Below are 15,989 nucleotides of genomic sequence, written 5' to 3'. Positions count from 1 at the left end.
CTGCTGTCACTTCACACACCTGTCCTGCTGTCACTTCACACACCTGTGACAGGGTACCTTGACAATCCTGGGTTTCCGGCAGGAGCATTCCCTTAGCTCCCACCAGTGCCAGTGCCATTGCCAAGCAATAAGAACATAAGAACTAGGAGCAGGAGGCCGCCATCCGGCCCCTCGAGCCTGCCGCGTCAATGCATAGCTATTGACCAGAAGCTCTCAAAGAATGGGATTTTCATGCTTGGAACTCACTTAATCCTGGGGAAGACTTGCTACTCTCTAGTAAAGTACCTTGATTGGTAATTAATTTGGTGGGCCTTGCAAAAAGGTAATATAGGCTCTTTGCTCTCTGGCTGGTAGGCGAGATCCTCATCGTCTCCATTAAAATCTAACCAACTGATGAAAATTACATTTAAACATGGCATGATTGACCTGTGAGAATGACCAGTTTAAGTATAGCTATATATTTCGGAATAGAGGTTGGTAATGGTAATGGGAATTGCTCTTGATACAATAAATAGCTTTATGCAGTAGCAATGTACACTTCAGGCCGGTGGAAATACTGTGCTGTCCTACTGTTGTGTAAATCACTAAAATGGGCCTTTGTTGACATTGACCTATTCATCTTTGCATCCAGTTTGAACTCCATGCTGTATCTGCAGTTTGCAACTAAGAATATTGCTATCTAAATGTTATTCCTGAAAAACTTGTTCTGATTCTTAATCATTAGTTGACCTTTTCTCCCCCAGTGTTTGTGTCTTTCTCCAACCTATGAACTGGCTTTGCAGACTGGACAGGTTATTGAACAAATGGGGAAGTACTGTCCTGATATCAAGCTAGCTTATGCAGTGCGAGGCAACAGACGTAAGTAATATTTCAATGTGTTACTGTATGATTCTAATCATATATGCAACCTAGAGGCACACAAGGTTGTCTGTTCCTGATGGAGCCCTGCTACGTGCCAACTCTTGTTGCTTCTGATATTCATCCTGTTAGCAATCACTTTAGGCCTGGAGCCCTCAGTAATCCAGGGCCTTGGGCAGGTATATTGCCAGGAGCTGCTGCACACCAGCGGTGCTGCCGAGCGTTGCACAGCTGCCACTCGCTGCTGAACCGCTCCAGTCAGAGAATCTAGCACTCGGAACCTTGAATGCTGGAGAGGACGCCCATTTATCATGTCTTAAAGATCTCGTAGAATGATTAGCCTCTTTCCTCCTTCTTCTCCACTGCGCCCCCCCCCCCCAAAAAAAATAAAAAATCGGATGTGGGTGTAATTGACTAGGCCAGTGTTCATTGCAAATTCCTAAATCTACTTGAAGCGAGTGGCTGGACCATCTCAGAAGACAGATAAGAATCATCCACGTTGCTGTAGATTTGGAGCTGCGATAGACTAGACTGGCTAGGGATGAATATATCCTCACTTAAAGGATGTTAGTGAAACATCTGGAATTTTATGGAAATAGATGGTGTGCTCGATATGTTTGTCCCTAGCAGGCAGGGAAGATGCGGTCGAATGAGGGAGCCTTGGTTCTCGAGAGGTCGAACGTCTGGTTAGGAAGAAGGATCCTTATGTAAGGTTTAGGAAACAAGAAATGGAAAAGGCTCGAGAGGGATACGAGTTATCCAGGAAGGAGCTGAAGAAAGAGCTTAGGAGAGCTATAAGGGTTCATGAGAAAACCTTGGCAGATAAGATCAAGGAAAACTCCAAGGCTTTTTACACGTACATGAGGAATAAGCGAATGACCAGAGAAAGGGTAGGGCCGATCAAGGATTGTAAAGGGAATTTGTACACTGAGCCGAAGGAGATAGGAGAGGTCCTTAATGAATACTTTTCTTCGGTATTCACAACTGAGAGGGACCTAGTTTTAGAGGAGGACAGTTTGAAACAGGCAGGTCAGCTAGAGGAGGTGGATGTTACTAAGGAAGATGTGCTAGGAATTTTGAGGAAGTTGAAGATAGATAAGTCCCCTGGGCCTGATGGGATTTATCCAAGGATTCTATGGGAAGCGAGGGAAGAGATTGTCGGGCCTTTGGCGATGATCTTTTCGTCCTCACTGTCCACAGGTATAGTGCCGGAGGATTGGAGAGAGACAAGCATCATTCCCTTGTTCAACAAAGGGAATAGGGATAACCCCGGAAATTATAGGCTAGTTAGTCTGACGTCAGTGGTGGGCAAATTATTGGAAAGGGCTCTGAGATAGGATTTATGATCACTTGGAAAGGCAAAGTTTGATTCGTGATAGTCAGCATGAATTTGAGGGGTAGATCATGCCTCACAAACCTTATTGAATTCTTTGAAGAGGTGACCAAACACGTGGATGAAGGTAGAGCAGTGGATGTGGTATATATGGATTTAAGTAAGGCGTTCGATAAGGTTCCCCATGGTAGGCTCATGCAGAAGGTAAGGAGGCATGGGACAGGGGGAAATGTGGCAGATTGGATTCAGAATTGGCTGACCCTTCGAAGACAAAGGGTGGTAGTGGATGGAAAATATTCAACATGGTGCTCAGTTACGAGTGGTGTACCACAAGGATCTGTCCTGGGTCCTCTTCTATTTGTGATTTTTGTAAATGATTTGGATGAAGGAGTGGAAAGGTGGATTAGCAAGTCGCGGATGATACAAAGGTGGGTCGCGTTGTGGACAGTGCGGAGGGCTGTTCGAGGTTACAAAGGGACATTGATAGGATGCAGAGCTGAGCTGAGAAGTGACAGATGGAGTTTAACCCTGAAAAATGTGAGGTGATTCATTTTGGAAGGACAAACTTGAAAGCAGAATACAGGGTTAACGGAAAGATTCTTGGTAGTGTGGAGGAGCAGAGGGATCTTGGGGTTCATGTTCACAGTTCCCTGAAAGCTGTCACCCAGGTGGATAGAGTTAAGAAGGCGTATGGTGTGTTAGCTTTCGTTAAGAGGGATCGAGTTCAAGAGCCGTGAAGTTATGCTCCAGCTATACAAAAGCCTGGTTCGGCCACATCTGGAGTATTGTGTCCAGTTCTGGTTGCCTCGTTACAGGAAAGATGTGGAGGTGTTGGAAAAGATGCAGGGAAGATTTACCAGGATGTTGCCTGGAATGGAGGGAAAGTCTTATGAGGAAAGGTTGAGAGAGCTAGGGCTTTTCTGTTTAGAACGACAAAGGATGAGAGGTGACTTGATAGAGGTGTACAAAATGATCAGAGGTATAGGTAGAGTAGACAGCCAGAGACTTTTTCCTAGGGTGGAGGTAGCTATTACGAGGGGGCATGGTTTTATAGTGAGTGGATGTAGATATAGGGGAGACGTCAGAGGTAAGTTCTTTACTTGGAGTGATAGGGGCATGGAATGCATTGCCGGAGAGGGTAGTGGAGTCGGCCTCATTAGGGGCAGTTAAGCGGCTATTAGATAGGCATATGGATGATAGTATAAGGTAGGGGTGGAGGTTAGGTAGACCTTAGGATTAGGGTAAAAGTTCGGCACAACATCGTGGGCCAAAGGGCCTGTACTGCGCTGTACTGTTCTATGTTCTGCGTTCTATTTTCCTAGTACGTTTATCTTTGTCGAGCACCCATTCAGCCTGTGTTTTAAATTGGAAGATAAAATATACTGGGAGCTACAAGTAGAGAGATTATTCTTTTGTTGTTAAACCACATGTGTATATATTCTTTTAATTAGCTGTTTTGAAAGCGATGCATTTAATTCCTTTCTGCAATTAGTTATTTCATTCTTTTATCCTTTGCTAAGGGTATTCAAGACCATAATGGCTGGTACTGATGATAAAGCAATTATCCAATTAAGAGATTAGTGGTGTAAATTGCTAGAGCAAAATGTGGTTGGTGCCTCTGGTCCAGCAATGGTTCAAACTTAAAATTCTCATCCTTATGTTCCAATTACTCCATGGCCAAGCGTTTCCCTATCCATGTGGCCCATTTTAGTCTGGTCAGCATCTGAAACCGTTTCAGCATCTTTGGCTAATATGCTTTCCTGGGTTTGTATACAAAAGACTGCTGCATTTTATGTCTGGTTTATTCAAAGTACAAGTAGAATAATATTGTGGCTTTTATACTTTTTGATTAAGATATGTTTTGAATGTATTACAGCACAACAGGTTTTTTAAATGAATTTTTTAGATGAATTTTAGTCAACCAGTTCATAGATGTCATAATACACCTTTAGAGCAGGTGGGACTTTAATAGAGAAAGAAAAGTGTGTTCCTTTTAGCTTGGTATTTTTGAGCTAGAGCTGATTCTGACAACATTATAATTTCAAATTTCCTTGACAAAACAAGTGTTCTGAGTGACCTGAACTTGTATGTCGCTTTGAATACATACAAGACTTAAAGCTGAAGGCAAGGCTGTCAGTGATGAGGTGAAGCAAATTGAGTATGCTAGCGATATTTTGAAACTGTCTGGGACTAAAATAAGTTGCTTGGCTAGCGAGACACTTGTTCATGGAGGGATTTGAACAGGATGAGAAGTTTAAGTTTGAGGCATTGCTAAACTGGAAGGCACCAATCCCATTTTTCTCTAGCACTTTACATCTTATCAAATGCCTCTGGTTACAACTGCTGGTAAGGCAGTTATCCAGCTACCATTTTCTTTTGTATTTTCAGCCCTGAACAGAGGGATGATGGGAAAACAAAATAGAGCTGTTTGCAACAAAAAGCACCTTGGGGTCGTGTTCCATGGACCGTCAATGAACCATACAGGAGCAATAGAATAGAGGTTCTTGTTTGGCAGGAGTGGAGGGGGCTCAAGTAACTTTGAAAAAGCAAAATCCTGCAATGCTGGAAATTTGAAGCAAAGCAGATTGTACTGGAAAAAACTCAACAATCTGTGGAATGTATGAAGAGAAGGATTTAACACCTCTAAGGCCAATATCTCTTGCGTCATGTTCAGTTCTAAGGTTTAAATTTATTTGCCTTTCCACAGGTGCCAATCCTGCTAAGGTTCTTTACATTCTGTTTTTAGGACATAAGAACAAGAGTAGGCCATTCAGCCCATTGAGCCTGCCCTGCCATTCAGAACAATCATGGCTGATTAAAATATTTTAATGTCTTTTACCCACCTAAACTCCATAATCCTGTATGGCACACATAATCAGAAATGTATCAATCTCCACCTTTAAACAGACTCGAAGACTGAACTGCTACATATTTCCCCTTGGAGTAGAGAATTCCTAATGTTCACAACCCTCAAATAAAAGAATTTCTCCTCATCTTGGACCTAAGTGACGTTGTCTTTTTTTTAAATTCTGTCCCCTGGTTCTAAACTGCCTAACCAGGAGAAGCGCTTGACCTGTGTATCCCTTGTTGGTTTCCAGTGAGATCGCCTTTCATTCTTTGAAATGTGAGAATACAGGCCCAGTTTGCCCTATGTATGTGTTGCATTCCAGCCACTATGAACAGTAGATTGGGAAAAGGGGAAGCGCACTGGGATATGGGTGTCCTTGTATACCAGTTGCTGAAAGTAAGCATGCTGGTGCAGCAGGTGAAGAAGGCAATGGCCTTCGTAGTGAGAGGATTAGAGAACAAGATACAATTGTACAGGGCCTTGGTGAGAATGGTGAATACAGACCTATTAGCTTGATGCCTATAGGGGAAATGGCGGAATCTGTAATAAAGGCTGTGATAATTGAACATTTAGAATGGAAAAATTAGCGTCAACATTAACTTATGAAGGCAAATTGTTTGAAAAACGTGTTCAGTGTTTGAGACTGTTAATTGAAGCATAGCCAAATGAGAATAAATGGATGTGTGTATTTGGTATTTTGGAAGGTGTTTAGTGAGATTGCATTCAGGAGGATAATAAATAAAATTAGAGTGCGAGAGATTTGCAGGAATATTCCAGTACGTTTTGAGAATTGGTTAATAGAAAACAGTAGGAATAAACGGATCATTCTCTGATTGGCAGGTTGTTACTAGTGGGTTACCGAAAGTGTCAGTGCTAACTACACAATTGGTCTCAATCTACTGAAATGTTTTGGATGTGAATACCAATTATATTATTTCTAGATTTATTGATGACACCAAATTGGGTAAGTTGTAAGGATGGTGAAAAGAGGACTTGGATAGGACAAAAGCAGGTGCATAAGCAATTTGAAAAGCAAGTGGTCTATTGGCATTCATTGCAATGAGGATTTAAGACGAGCTGCAAAGCTATCTCGCTACATTTGTTTAGAGCTTTGGTCTAACTGCACTTGGAGTATTGTGTACAGTTTTAGCCTTCCTATCTAAGGAAGGATATGGGCTTTCAAAGAGCTAGTATCCAAGTTCAGTGGGTACTGGGAACGCAAAAGAACTGTTGGCTTTTACTTCAAAAGGAATGGAATATAAAAGTAAGGAGGTCATACTAAAACTATGGAAGGTATTAGTTAGACCCCACACAGAGCATGGTTAACAATTTTGGCTTCCCTATCTAGATATTGGAGACAGTCCAGAGAAGATTCACAAGGTTACTTCCAGGTATTGAGGGGTTTTCTTATGAGGAGAGGTTGTGTAGTTCATTTTTGTACTAATTCTTCTTTAGAAGAATGCGAGGAGTACTTATTGAAATACCTAAGATTCTTAGGGGGCTTGACGGGTTAGATGCTGTGGTTGTTTCCCTGATGGAAGAATTTAGGACCAGAGGGCACAGTTCGGTCAGGGGTTGCTTGTTTTAGACAAATGGTAAGGAATTTCATAGAATCCGTACAGTGAGGAAGCTGGCAACTCTGCCCATCGAGTCCACATCAACCCACCCCAAAGATCGTTCCAGCCAGACCCACCCTCCTACCCCATCCCTGCCATCCTGCACTTCTCATGGCTAACCCACCTAGCCTACACATCATCTAGGCCCGAAACATCAGCTTTCCTGCTCCTCTGATGCTGCTTGGCCTGCTGTGTTCATCCAGCTCTACACCTTGTTATTTCAGATTCTCCAGCATCTGCAGTTCCTATTATCTCTAGCCTGCACATCTCTAGCCCATTATGGGCAGTTTAGCGTGGCCACTCCACCTAACCTGCACATCTCTGGGCGGAAACCAGAACACCTGGAGGAAATCAACGCATACACGGGTTGGGGGGGTGGTGGGAGTGTGCAAACTCCACACAGACAGATGCCTGAGGGTGGAATTGAACCCGGGTCCCTGGTGCCCAGAGGCAGCAATGCTAACCACTGGGACACCATGCCAACCATAAATTTCTTTCAGGGTAGTAAATCTGGAGTTCTTCATGACTGAGGGCTATTAAAGCTGGATAATAAAGTATATTCAAGGTTGAGAGAATTTTATCAGCAATGGAATTGTGGGTTGTGGAGATAAAGCAGGAAAGTGGGGTTGAGGATCCACCATAATTTTGGTGGAGCAGACTATATGAGCTGAAGGCCTACATCTGCCCCTACATGTATGGCCTTATGACAGGATTGTCTTAAAGGAGAGATTGAAGAAACTGGGTCTGTATTCCTTTAAAGTTTTGAAAAATGAGAGGTGATCTCATTGAATATTTTATAATTCTTAATATGACAAGGTAGATATGGATGGAATGTTTTCCCTGACTGGGAACTCTGGAATGATGAGATGTATTCTGAGGGCAGGGGGCAGGCTATTGAAGACTCAACTGGTGAAGAAATTCCTCACGGAGGATGGTGACTCTAGCATTCTGCCTCACTCATTGAGCAGGTTCAAGGCAGAAATTAACAGGATTATAGAGACGAACAGCAGATAATGTGGGAAAATCGAATAGAGGAGATGATCAACCATAATCTAGAATAATGGAGTAGACATGAGAAGCTGAATGGTCTACTCCTGCTTCTGTGGATGTTGGTAGAAGGGATAGTTTCAATAAAGGGCATAGAAGGTATGATAAGCCACGAGGTGACTTGGAGCATAAGATGGGAAGCATCTGAGGATAAGGACCAGAGGGGTATTTTTTGGTTAATCTTTGACAAAGTGCTGGAGCACTGAGGCTGGCCTTCTGCCCAATGGCATCTGTACCCAACAACTCCTGAACTCTTCAGGATTGAGTGTCATGACTTCCATTTTCACTTGCCTTCCCCAGAATGAATATCAATTGCCTGGACATGTTTTTCCAGATCTGGTTTGCATTGCCACGAATTGTCCCAAATTTGCACTCCTGACCTGGCGTCAGAAGTTCAGAACTTGGTATCCTTAGGTAGCCTGCTCGATGCAAGGTGTAGCCCAATACCAGCTTGGTTTTCTCGGGAACAGCCACCCATTTCAAATAACTGCAAGCAACAAGGAATGGGCAATAAATAGGGCATTGTCAATGACACCCACATCAGCGAAATTAACCAAAACATTTTTGTAGTCCTTGGTATTTGACTGATATGGATGTAAAATTTAACGTAATCACCAAATTTTGTTTTAAATGTAGTTTACCTTCAGAAGTTCTGTTACTACCCAAATTATTGATGAGTTAGTGAATGGAGTACACTTCACAGTTTGATTATTTTAGGTTGTGTAACATAATATATTTTGTGCTTTCAGTTGAGAAGGGTCAGAAGATTTCAGAACAAATTGTTATTGGCACACCCGGGACAGTAATGGATTGGTGCACAAAACTGAGATTCATAGATACAAAGAAAATTAAAGTTTTTGTCCTAGATGAGGCTGATGTCATGATTGCAACTCAAGGCCACCAAGACCAGAGCATTAGAATTCAGAGGTGGGATTGCCAATCTATGGGACTAAAACATTCTTAGTGTAATTTTAGCAAAAAAAGTGTTATTTATAATTGAGTAACTTGCAATTATTTTCACTTTCTACTGCTGCAGTAACCTAGTTTGCTGGGATATTTGAGTGCCATTGACTGCATAACTGTATGAATTTCCATAACAACCTTCATGACTTAATTATACCACTCTTGTAAAATTATGCTCAATATAAACTGGGGTAAAATTGTCCAATATATCTATGTATTATATTCTATTGGAATTTAAATTTCCTTTACTACTGCTGGGTTTGAACTCTGCTGCTAAAGGTGGTGTACGTTTTGAGGATAATCTGTTGCAAATTTATCAGTAATTTAAGAAGTCTGATTTGGTAATAGGTTCTTTCCAATTTTTAGGATGTTGCCTAAAGATTGTCAGATGCTGCTGTTCTCAGCTACATTTGAAGAGTCTGTGTGGAAATTTGCCCAGAAGGTTGTTCCAGAGCCTAATATTATCAAGTTGAAGCGGGAGGAAGAAACCTTGGATACAATTAAACAATATTATGTCCTTTGTGACAACAAGGAAGAGAAATACCATGCTCTGTGCAATATTTATGGAGCAATTACCATAGCACAGGCCATGATCTTCTGTCATGTGAGTATTGTATAATATCCTGTATAATATGTATAATATTCTGCTTACTGGTCCTTCAGCCATTTTCTCTTACTAAAACAGCTGAATTTCTAAACTTTACCTACATATTCTAATCAAAAATGTCCATTCACTATATATTATTTCTTCTGGTTTTGTTTATTCCCTCGTGTGACATGGGCACCACTGCCTGTGCCAGTATCTATTGCATATCCCTAGTTGTCCCTTTAAGAAGGTGGCAGTGAGATGTCTTCTCAAACTGCTGCTGTCCATGTGCTGTGGGTTGACCCACAATGCTGTCAAGGACGGTGTTCCAGGACTTTGACCCAGCTACAGTAAAGGAGTAGTGATATAGTGAGTGGCTTGGTGGTGAGCTTGTGGGTGGTGGTGTTCCTAAATATCTGTTGCCCTTGTCCTTCTATATTCTTTCTTCTTTATTCATTCACGGGATGAGGGCGTCGCTGGCTAGGCAGCATTTATTGCCCATACCTAATTGCCCAGAGGGCAGTTCAGAGTCAACCACATTGCTGTGGTTCTGGAGTCACATGTAGGCCAAACCAGGTAAGGATGGCAGTTTCCTTCCCTAAAAGACATTAGTGAATCAGATGGGCTTTTCTGACAATCGACAATGGATTCATGGTCATCAGTAGATTCTTAATTCCAGATGTTTATTGAATTCAAATTCCATCATCTGCTGTGGCAGGATTTGAACCCAGGTACCCAGAACATTACCTGGGCCTCTGGATTAACAGTCCAGTGATAATGCCACTTGGAATGTGCTGTCTAAGGATCTTTGACATATTTCTGCATTGCTTCTTGTAGAAATTGCTGTTACTGAGTGTCAGTGGTGAAGTGACTGGCACCACATTCTCAAATAGTGTGTTTCGTCTTGGATGGTGCCAAAAAACAAAGAAAATTACAGCACAGGAACAGTCCATTCAACCCTCCAAGCCTGCACCCAACACTTTACCAGGATGTTGCCTGGTATGGAGGGCATTAGCTATGAGGAGAGGTTGGAGAAACTTGGGTTGTTCTTACTGGAACGACGGAGGTTGAAGGGTGACCTGATAGAGGTCTACAAGATTATGAAGGGCATGGATAGAGTGGACATTCAGAAGCTTTTTCCCAGGGTGGAAGAGTCAGTTACTAGAGGTCATAGGTTTAAGGTCTGAGGGGCAAGGTTTAAAGGTGATATACGAGGCAAGTTCTTTTTTACACCAAGGGTGGTGGGTGCCTGGAACTCGCCGCCAGGGGAGGTGGTGGAAGCAGATACAATAGTGACTTTTAAAGGGCGTCTTGACAATTAGGATGGGAATAGAGGGATACAATTCCTTGAAGGGTAGGGGGTTTTAGACCTCTTGTAACTGACTCTTCCACCCTGGGAAAAAGCTTCTGAATGTCCACTCTATCCATGCCCTTCATAATCTTGTAGACCTCTATCAGGTCACCCTTCAACCTCCGTCGTTCCAGTAAGAACAACCCAAGTTTCTCCAACCTCTCCTCATAGCTAATGCCCTCCATACCAGGCAACATCCTGGTAAAGTCTTTTCTGTACCCTCTCCAAAGCAGCCACATTTTTTCTTTATTCATTCACAGGATGGGGGTGTCGCTGGCTAGGCCAGCATTTATTGCCCACCCTTAATTGCTTAGCGGGCAGATCAGAGTCAACCACATTGCTGTGGGTCTGGAGGCACATGTGGGCCAGACCAGGTAAGGATGGTAGTTTCCTTCCCTAAAGGATGTCAGTGAGCCAGTTTGGTTTTTCCGACATTCGGCAATGGATTCATGATCATCATTAGACTCTTAATTCCAGATATTTATTGAATTCAAATTCCATCATCTGCTGTGGCAGGATTTGAACCCAGGTACCCAGAACATTACCTGGGTCTCTGGGTTAACAGTCCAGCGATTAATACCACTAGACCATTGCCTCCCCATCCTTCTGGTAATGTGGTGACCAGAATTGAACAAACTATTCCAAATGCTGCCTAACTAAGGTTCTATAAAGCTGCAACATTACCTGCCAATTTTAAACTCAGTGCCCTGGCTGATGAAGGCAAGCATGCCATGTGCCTTGTTGACTACCTTCTCCACCTGTGTTGCTACTTTGTGTACTTGTATACCCAGATCTCTCTGCCTGTCAGTACTCTTAAGGGTTCTGCCATTTACTGTATATTTTCCATCTGGATTAGAGGTTCCAAAATGTATTCTCTCATTTTTCTGGATTAAACTCTATCTGCCATCTCTTTGCCCAAGTCACCAACAGATCTATATTCTGCTGTTTCTTCTGGTCCTCATCGCTATCCACAGTTCCACCAACCTTTGTCATTGGCAAACTTACTAATCAAACCAATTACATTTTCCTCCAGATCACTTATATATATTACAAATAGCAAAGGTCCCAACATTGATCCCTGAGGAATGCAACTAGTCACAGCCCTCCATTCAGAAACACACCCTTCCACTGCTGCCCTCTGTCTTTTATGACTGAGCTAGTTTTTTATCCATCTTGCAAGCTCACCTCTGACCCCGTGTAACTTTACCTTCTGTATCAGTCTGCAGTGAGCGACCTTGTCAAAGGCCTTGCTGAAGTCCACGTAGACAACATCCATTGCCTTACCCTCATCAAACACCTTCGTCACTTCCTCAAAAAACTCAACCAAGTTAGTGAGACACGATCTCCCCTTCACAAAACCATGTTGCCTCTCGCTAATATGCCGACTCATTTCCAAGTGGGAATAAATCCTGTCTCAAAGAATCCTCTCCAATAATTTCCCTACCACTGACATAAGGCTCACCGGCCTGTAATTAGCTGGATTATCCCTGCCACCCTTAAACAAAGGAACAACATTGGCTATATTACAATCTTCTGGGTCCTCCCCTGTAGCCAGTGAGAATATAAAGATTTCCCTCAAGGCCCCAGCAGCTTCCTCCCTTGCTTCTGTATTCTGGGTTACATACCATCAGGGGACTTGTCTACCTTAATGTTTTTCAAGACACCCAATACCACCTCCCTTTTTGATCTCAACATGACCCAAACGATCTACACCCCCTTCCCCAGACTCCTCATCCACCAAATCCTTCTGAGGTGAATATTGATGCAAAGTACTCACTTACTACTTTGCCTATTTCCTGTGGCTCCACACATTCCCTTCCCTGTCCTTGAGTGGGCTAACCTTCTCCCTGGCTATCCTCTTGCTCTTTATATAAGTATAAAAAGCCTTAGGATTTTTCTTAATCCTTGGACCAATGGCTTTTCATGACCCCTGTTAGCCCTACTGACTCCTTGCTTAAGTTTCTTTTGACTTTCCTTGGATTCCACCCTTGCTTTGTGTGTTCCCAGCCTCCTGGCCTTAACAAATGCATCCTCTTTCTTTCTGACTAGTGTCAACCTTCTTGCATATTATTGTAGCTGTACTCATCCAGGCAAGTGGGGAATATTCCATCACACTGACCTATAGATAGTTGACAGGCTTAGGAGAGTCAGGAGATGAGTTACTGCAAGATTCTCAGACCTGCGCTTGCCACTGTATTCATATGGCTAGTCCAGTTCAGTCTCTGATCATTGGTTACCTCAGGATGTTGATATTGGGGGATTCCGTGATGGTAATGCCATCGAATGTCAGAGGGCAATGGTTGGATTGTCTATTATTAGCGATAATCATTGCCTGGCATTTGTACTTGCTCAAGCCGGGATGTTGTCCGGATCTTGATGCATCTGGACATGAACTGCTTCAGCATCTGAGGAGTTGTGAATGGTGCTGCGCATTGTGCAATCATCACAAACATCCCCACTGACCTTTTATGATGGAAGGGAGGTCATTGATGAAGCAACTGAAGATGGTTGAGTCTAGAGTACCACCCTGAGCAACTCGTGAGATGGTTGACCTCCAGCAACTAGAACAACCACCATCTTCCCATGTGCCAGGGTGTAACTTCTGCCTGGGAGGGCTTTCCCCTTGATTCCTATTGACTCAGTGATTCACTGATGCCACACAAGGTCAGATGTGGCCTTGACGTCAAGGGCAGTCAGTTTCAACTCCACCGGAATGTAGCTATCGTGTCCATGTTTGAACCAAGGCTGTATTGAGGCCAGGAGCTGAGTGGCCTGGCAGAGCCCAAACTGGGCCTCAGTGAGCAGGTTGGTACTGAGCAGTGCTCTGTTAATAGCCCTGTTGATGACACCTTCCTTTACTGATGATTGAGATAGATAGATAAATGGAATGGTTATTGGCTGGGTTGGATTTGACCTGCTTTTGTGCATAGGATGTACCTGGGCAATTTCCCTCATTGTTGGGTCAATGTCAATGTTGTACCTGTACTGGAACAGCTTGGCTAGGGCTGATTGATTTTGGAGCACAAGCCTTCAGCGCTGTTGCTGGAATGTTGTCAGAGCCCACAGCAATTGCACTATCCAGTGCCTCCAAATTTTATTGATATTGGGGAGTGAATTGAATTAACTGAAAACTGGAACTTGTGATGCTGGGTACCTGCTCGGGAGGCTGAGATGGATCATCAACTTGACACTTCTGGCTGAGTGTTGCAAATGCTTTAGCCTTATTTTTTGCCCTGGTGTGCTGGGCTAATATTGCTGTCCAAATGATGCTAGTGTACTTTTAGAAGTTTTCTTGATTTCTACGCAAATTGATTACGCAGTTGTTTTGCTTGCAGACTCGCAAGACTGCAGGTTGGTTGGCAGCTGAATTGTCTAAAGAAGGTCATCAAGTTGCACTGCTGAGTGGAGAGATGATGGTAGAGCAACGAGCTGCTGTGATACAGCGTTTCCGGGATGGCAAAGAGAAAGTACTTGTCACAACTAATGTCTGTGCAAGAGGTAAGTGATTAAACATTGTTGAAACAGAATTTGAGGCTGAGGTAGTAACAGGTTATGTATAGGGAGTTTTGGAAAAGAGCTTCTCTGTTACGTGTAGGTGTCCTCCTCAGAAAATAACCGGTTTGATAGATTTGTTTCCAGTTGGGTAAAATTGAGTCTGGAGCAGCAGTTGAAGCAGGTAGCTCTAATCCCTGTGGTGAGGCCCATGGACCAACTTCTGATCCAAGGGGCCTTTGGATTGGAAGGAGCTTGGATGTGCTCTTTGCGTTTCCCTTCATTTTTAATTAATTCACCGGATGTGGATGTCACTGACTAGGGCAGCATTTATTGCCAGTTCCCAATTGACCAGAGAGCAGTTCAGCGTTAGCCACATTGCTGTGGGTCTAGAGTCACATGTAGGCCAGACCAAGTAAGGATGGCAGTTTCCTTCCCTAAATGACTTTGAACCAAATGGGTTTTTTCCTGATAATTGACAATGGATTCATGGTCGTCATTAGACTCTTAATTCCATAGTGTTTTTTTAATTGAATTCAAATTTCACCATCTGTGGTGGGATTCACATTGGGTTCTCAGAATGTAACCTGGTCTATTGCCTCTCCAGAAACCAACATGCACCTCCCTTCGGCCATTTTTCCCAAAACATGAGAGCGCTGGCCGCCTGCTTAAACCTGCAGAACAGGGCAATTCCTAGATCTGTTATATTAAAATATTTAAATTACAATCATGCCTCTCTGCTTGACTGACCTTTTTTGTCCTGCTTCCATTTCAACCCAAAAATGAAGAGATTGAAACCTGGTTGAGTTAGGCTTCAGATTATGATGATAGGATTGACCTGAACCCACCTCACTTGTTTTTGGCACCCAAGACTTAGCCCTCCACTCTAATTAAACCACATGATTACCAGTTCCAATGAAAACAAGTAGAGAACACATCTGAAAGCATGGTTGTGGTGTTTGGTTGCATACTTACCATATGCTTCCATGTCATGCTCCAGGGGTTTGTTTTTCCCCTTGCTACTCATCTGAGCCTTTACATTACCAGTGCTTGTGGCAAAAGTATTAAATTGTCAGTGGCTATGGCTAAATGAGCAAAAGAGACATTAAGAATGAACAATCAAATGATGGTTCTCCCCTCATAGCAAAGTATTCAGGAGCGAGACTAAGGAATATCCCCATTTTACGGCTACTATCTGGGCATCTCTGGGAGAAAGAACAAAGCTATTGCTTTCTGGGCTGACTTTAAACTCTGCTTCAAGAGCAGTAATTCCATCATTCTTCTGAACCATTCCTTTGCATCCTGTTGAAGTTAAGCCTAGCTTATTATTCATTATCAATACATTTTGTCCACTTCCAGTCTCTGCCCTGAAGACTCTTGCTTTTGAAATTTTAGTTCCATTTTTCAAATGTCCACTTTGCTGGGCATGTCTAAGTGCCAACCTACCTAAAAGGTTTTCCAAAAACACCTGTCCATAACCCACTCTGCACTGTCATTCTACACCAACCTACACCACTTTGTCGTCTTCGATGCCTGTTTTAGTTCTATACCCCTTTCAGCTATGTGTCTTCGGACTCCAGAATTTTAATCCCGTCATCGGTACCTAAATTGAGAGCCCTGAAAATCATGTCATAGCTGTGCTACCTCCACGTTTCTTTCTTTATATAGGTCTCAAGTTTTGTTTTTTGAGAAGCAAATTATTTCAACACCATGCAGTTAAATCATGTCTGCCTAATTTCTCTATAGCGTTTAGTGTCCATTTCCTTAATCTTTGTCAAGGACCTTAGAATTCTATATCAAACATGAAGGTACTATACAAGTGTAATTTGTTGTTTGGAAGCTGCTAAAGTTGGGTTCTCATTTATTTTTCTTTCTCATGCGCAATCAGTTCAGTA

General features: G+C 42.8%; 1 protein-coding gene across 1 annotated transcript in view; it reads left to right on the top strand.

The window, feature by feature from the left end:
- The window catches only part of LOC109924175 (ATP-dependent RNA helicase DDX19A), a 79,639-nt gene that overhangs the window by 50,329 nt on the left and 13,321 nt on the right, over window positions 1-15,989 (top strand). Inside the window, exons 7-10 of the mRNA XM_048614999.1 lie at window positions 744-858; window positions 8,452-8,629; window positions 9,032-9,269; window positions 13,938-14,100. Coding sequence (XP_048470956.1) covers window positions 744-858; window positions 8,452-8,629; window positions 9,032-9,269; window positions 13,938-14,100 — 694 coding nt within the window. The remainder of the gene's footprint in view (window positions 1-743; window positions 859-8,451; window positions 8,630-9,031; window positions 9,270-13,937; window positions 14,101-15,989) is intronic.

The sequence above is a fragment of the Rhincodon typus genome, chromosome 31 (genome assembly GCF_021869965.1).
Source record: "Rhincodon typus isolate 14 chromosome 31, sRhiTyp1.1, whole genome shotgun sequence".
Taxonomy (NCBI): Eukaryota; Metazoa; Chordata; class Chondrichthyes; order Orectolobiformes; family Rhincodontidae; genus Rhincodon; species Rhincodon typus.
Note: the sequence above shows the minus strand (reverse complement) of the source record. Positions and strands in the feature narration are given on the sequence as shown.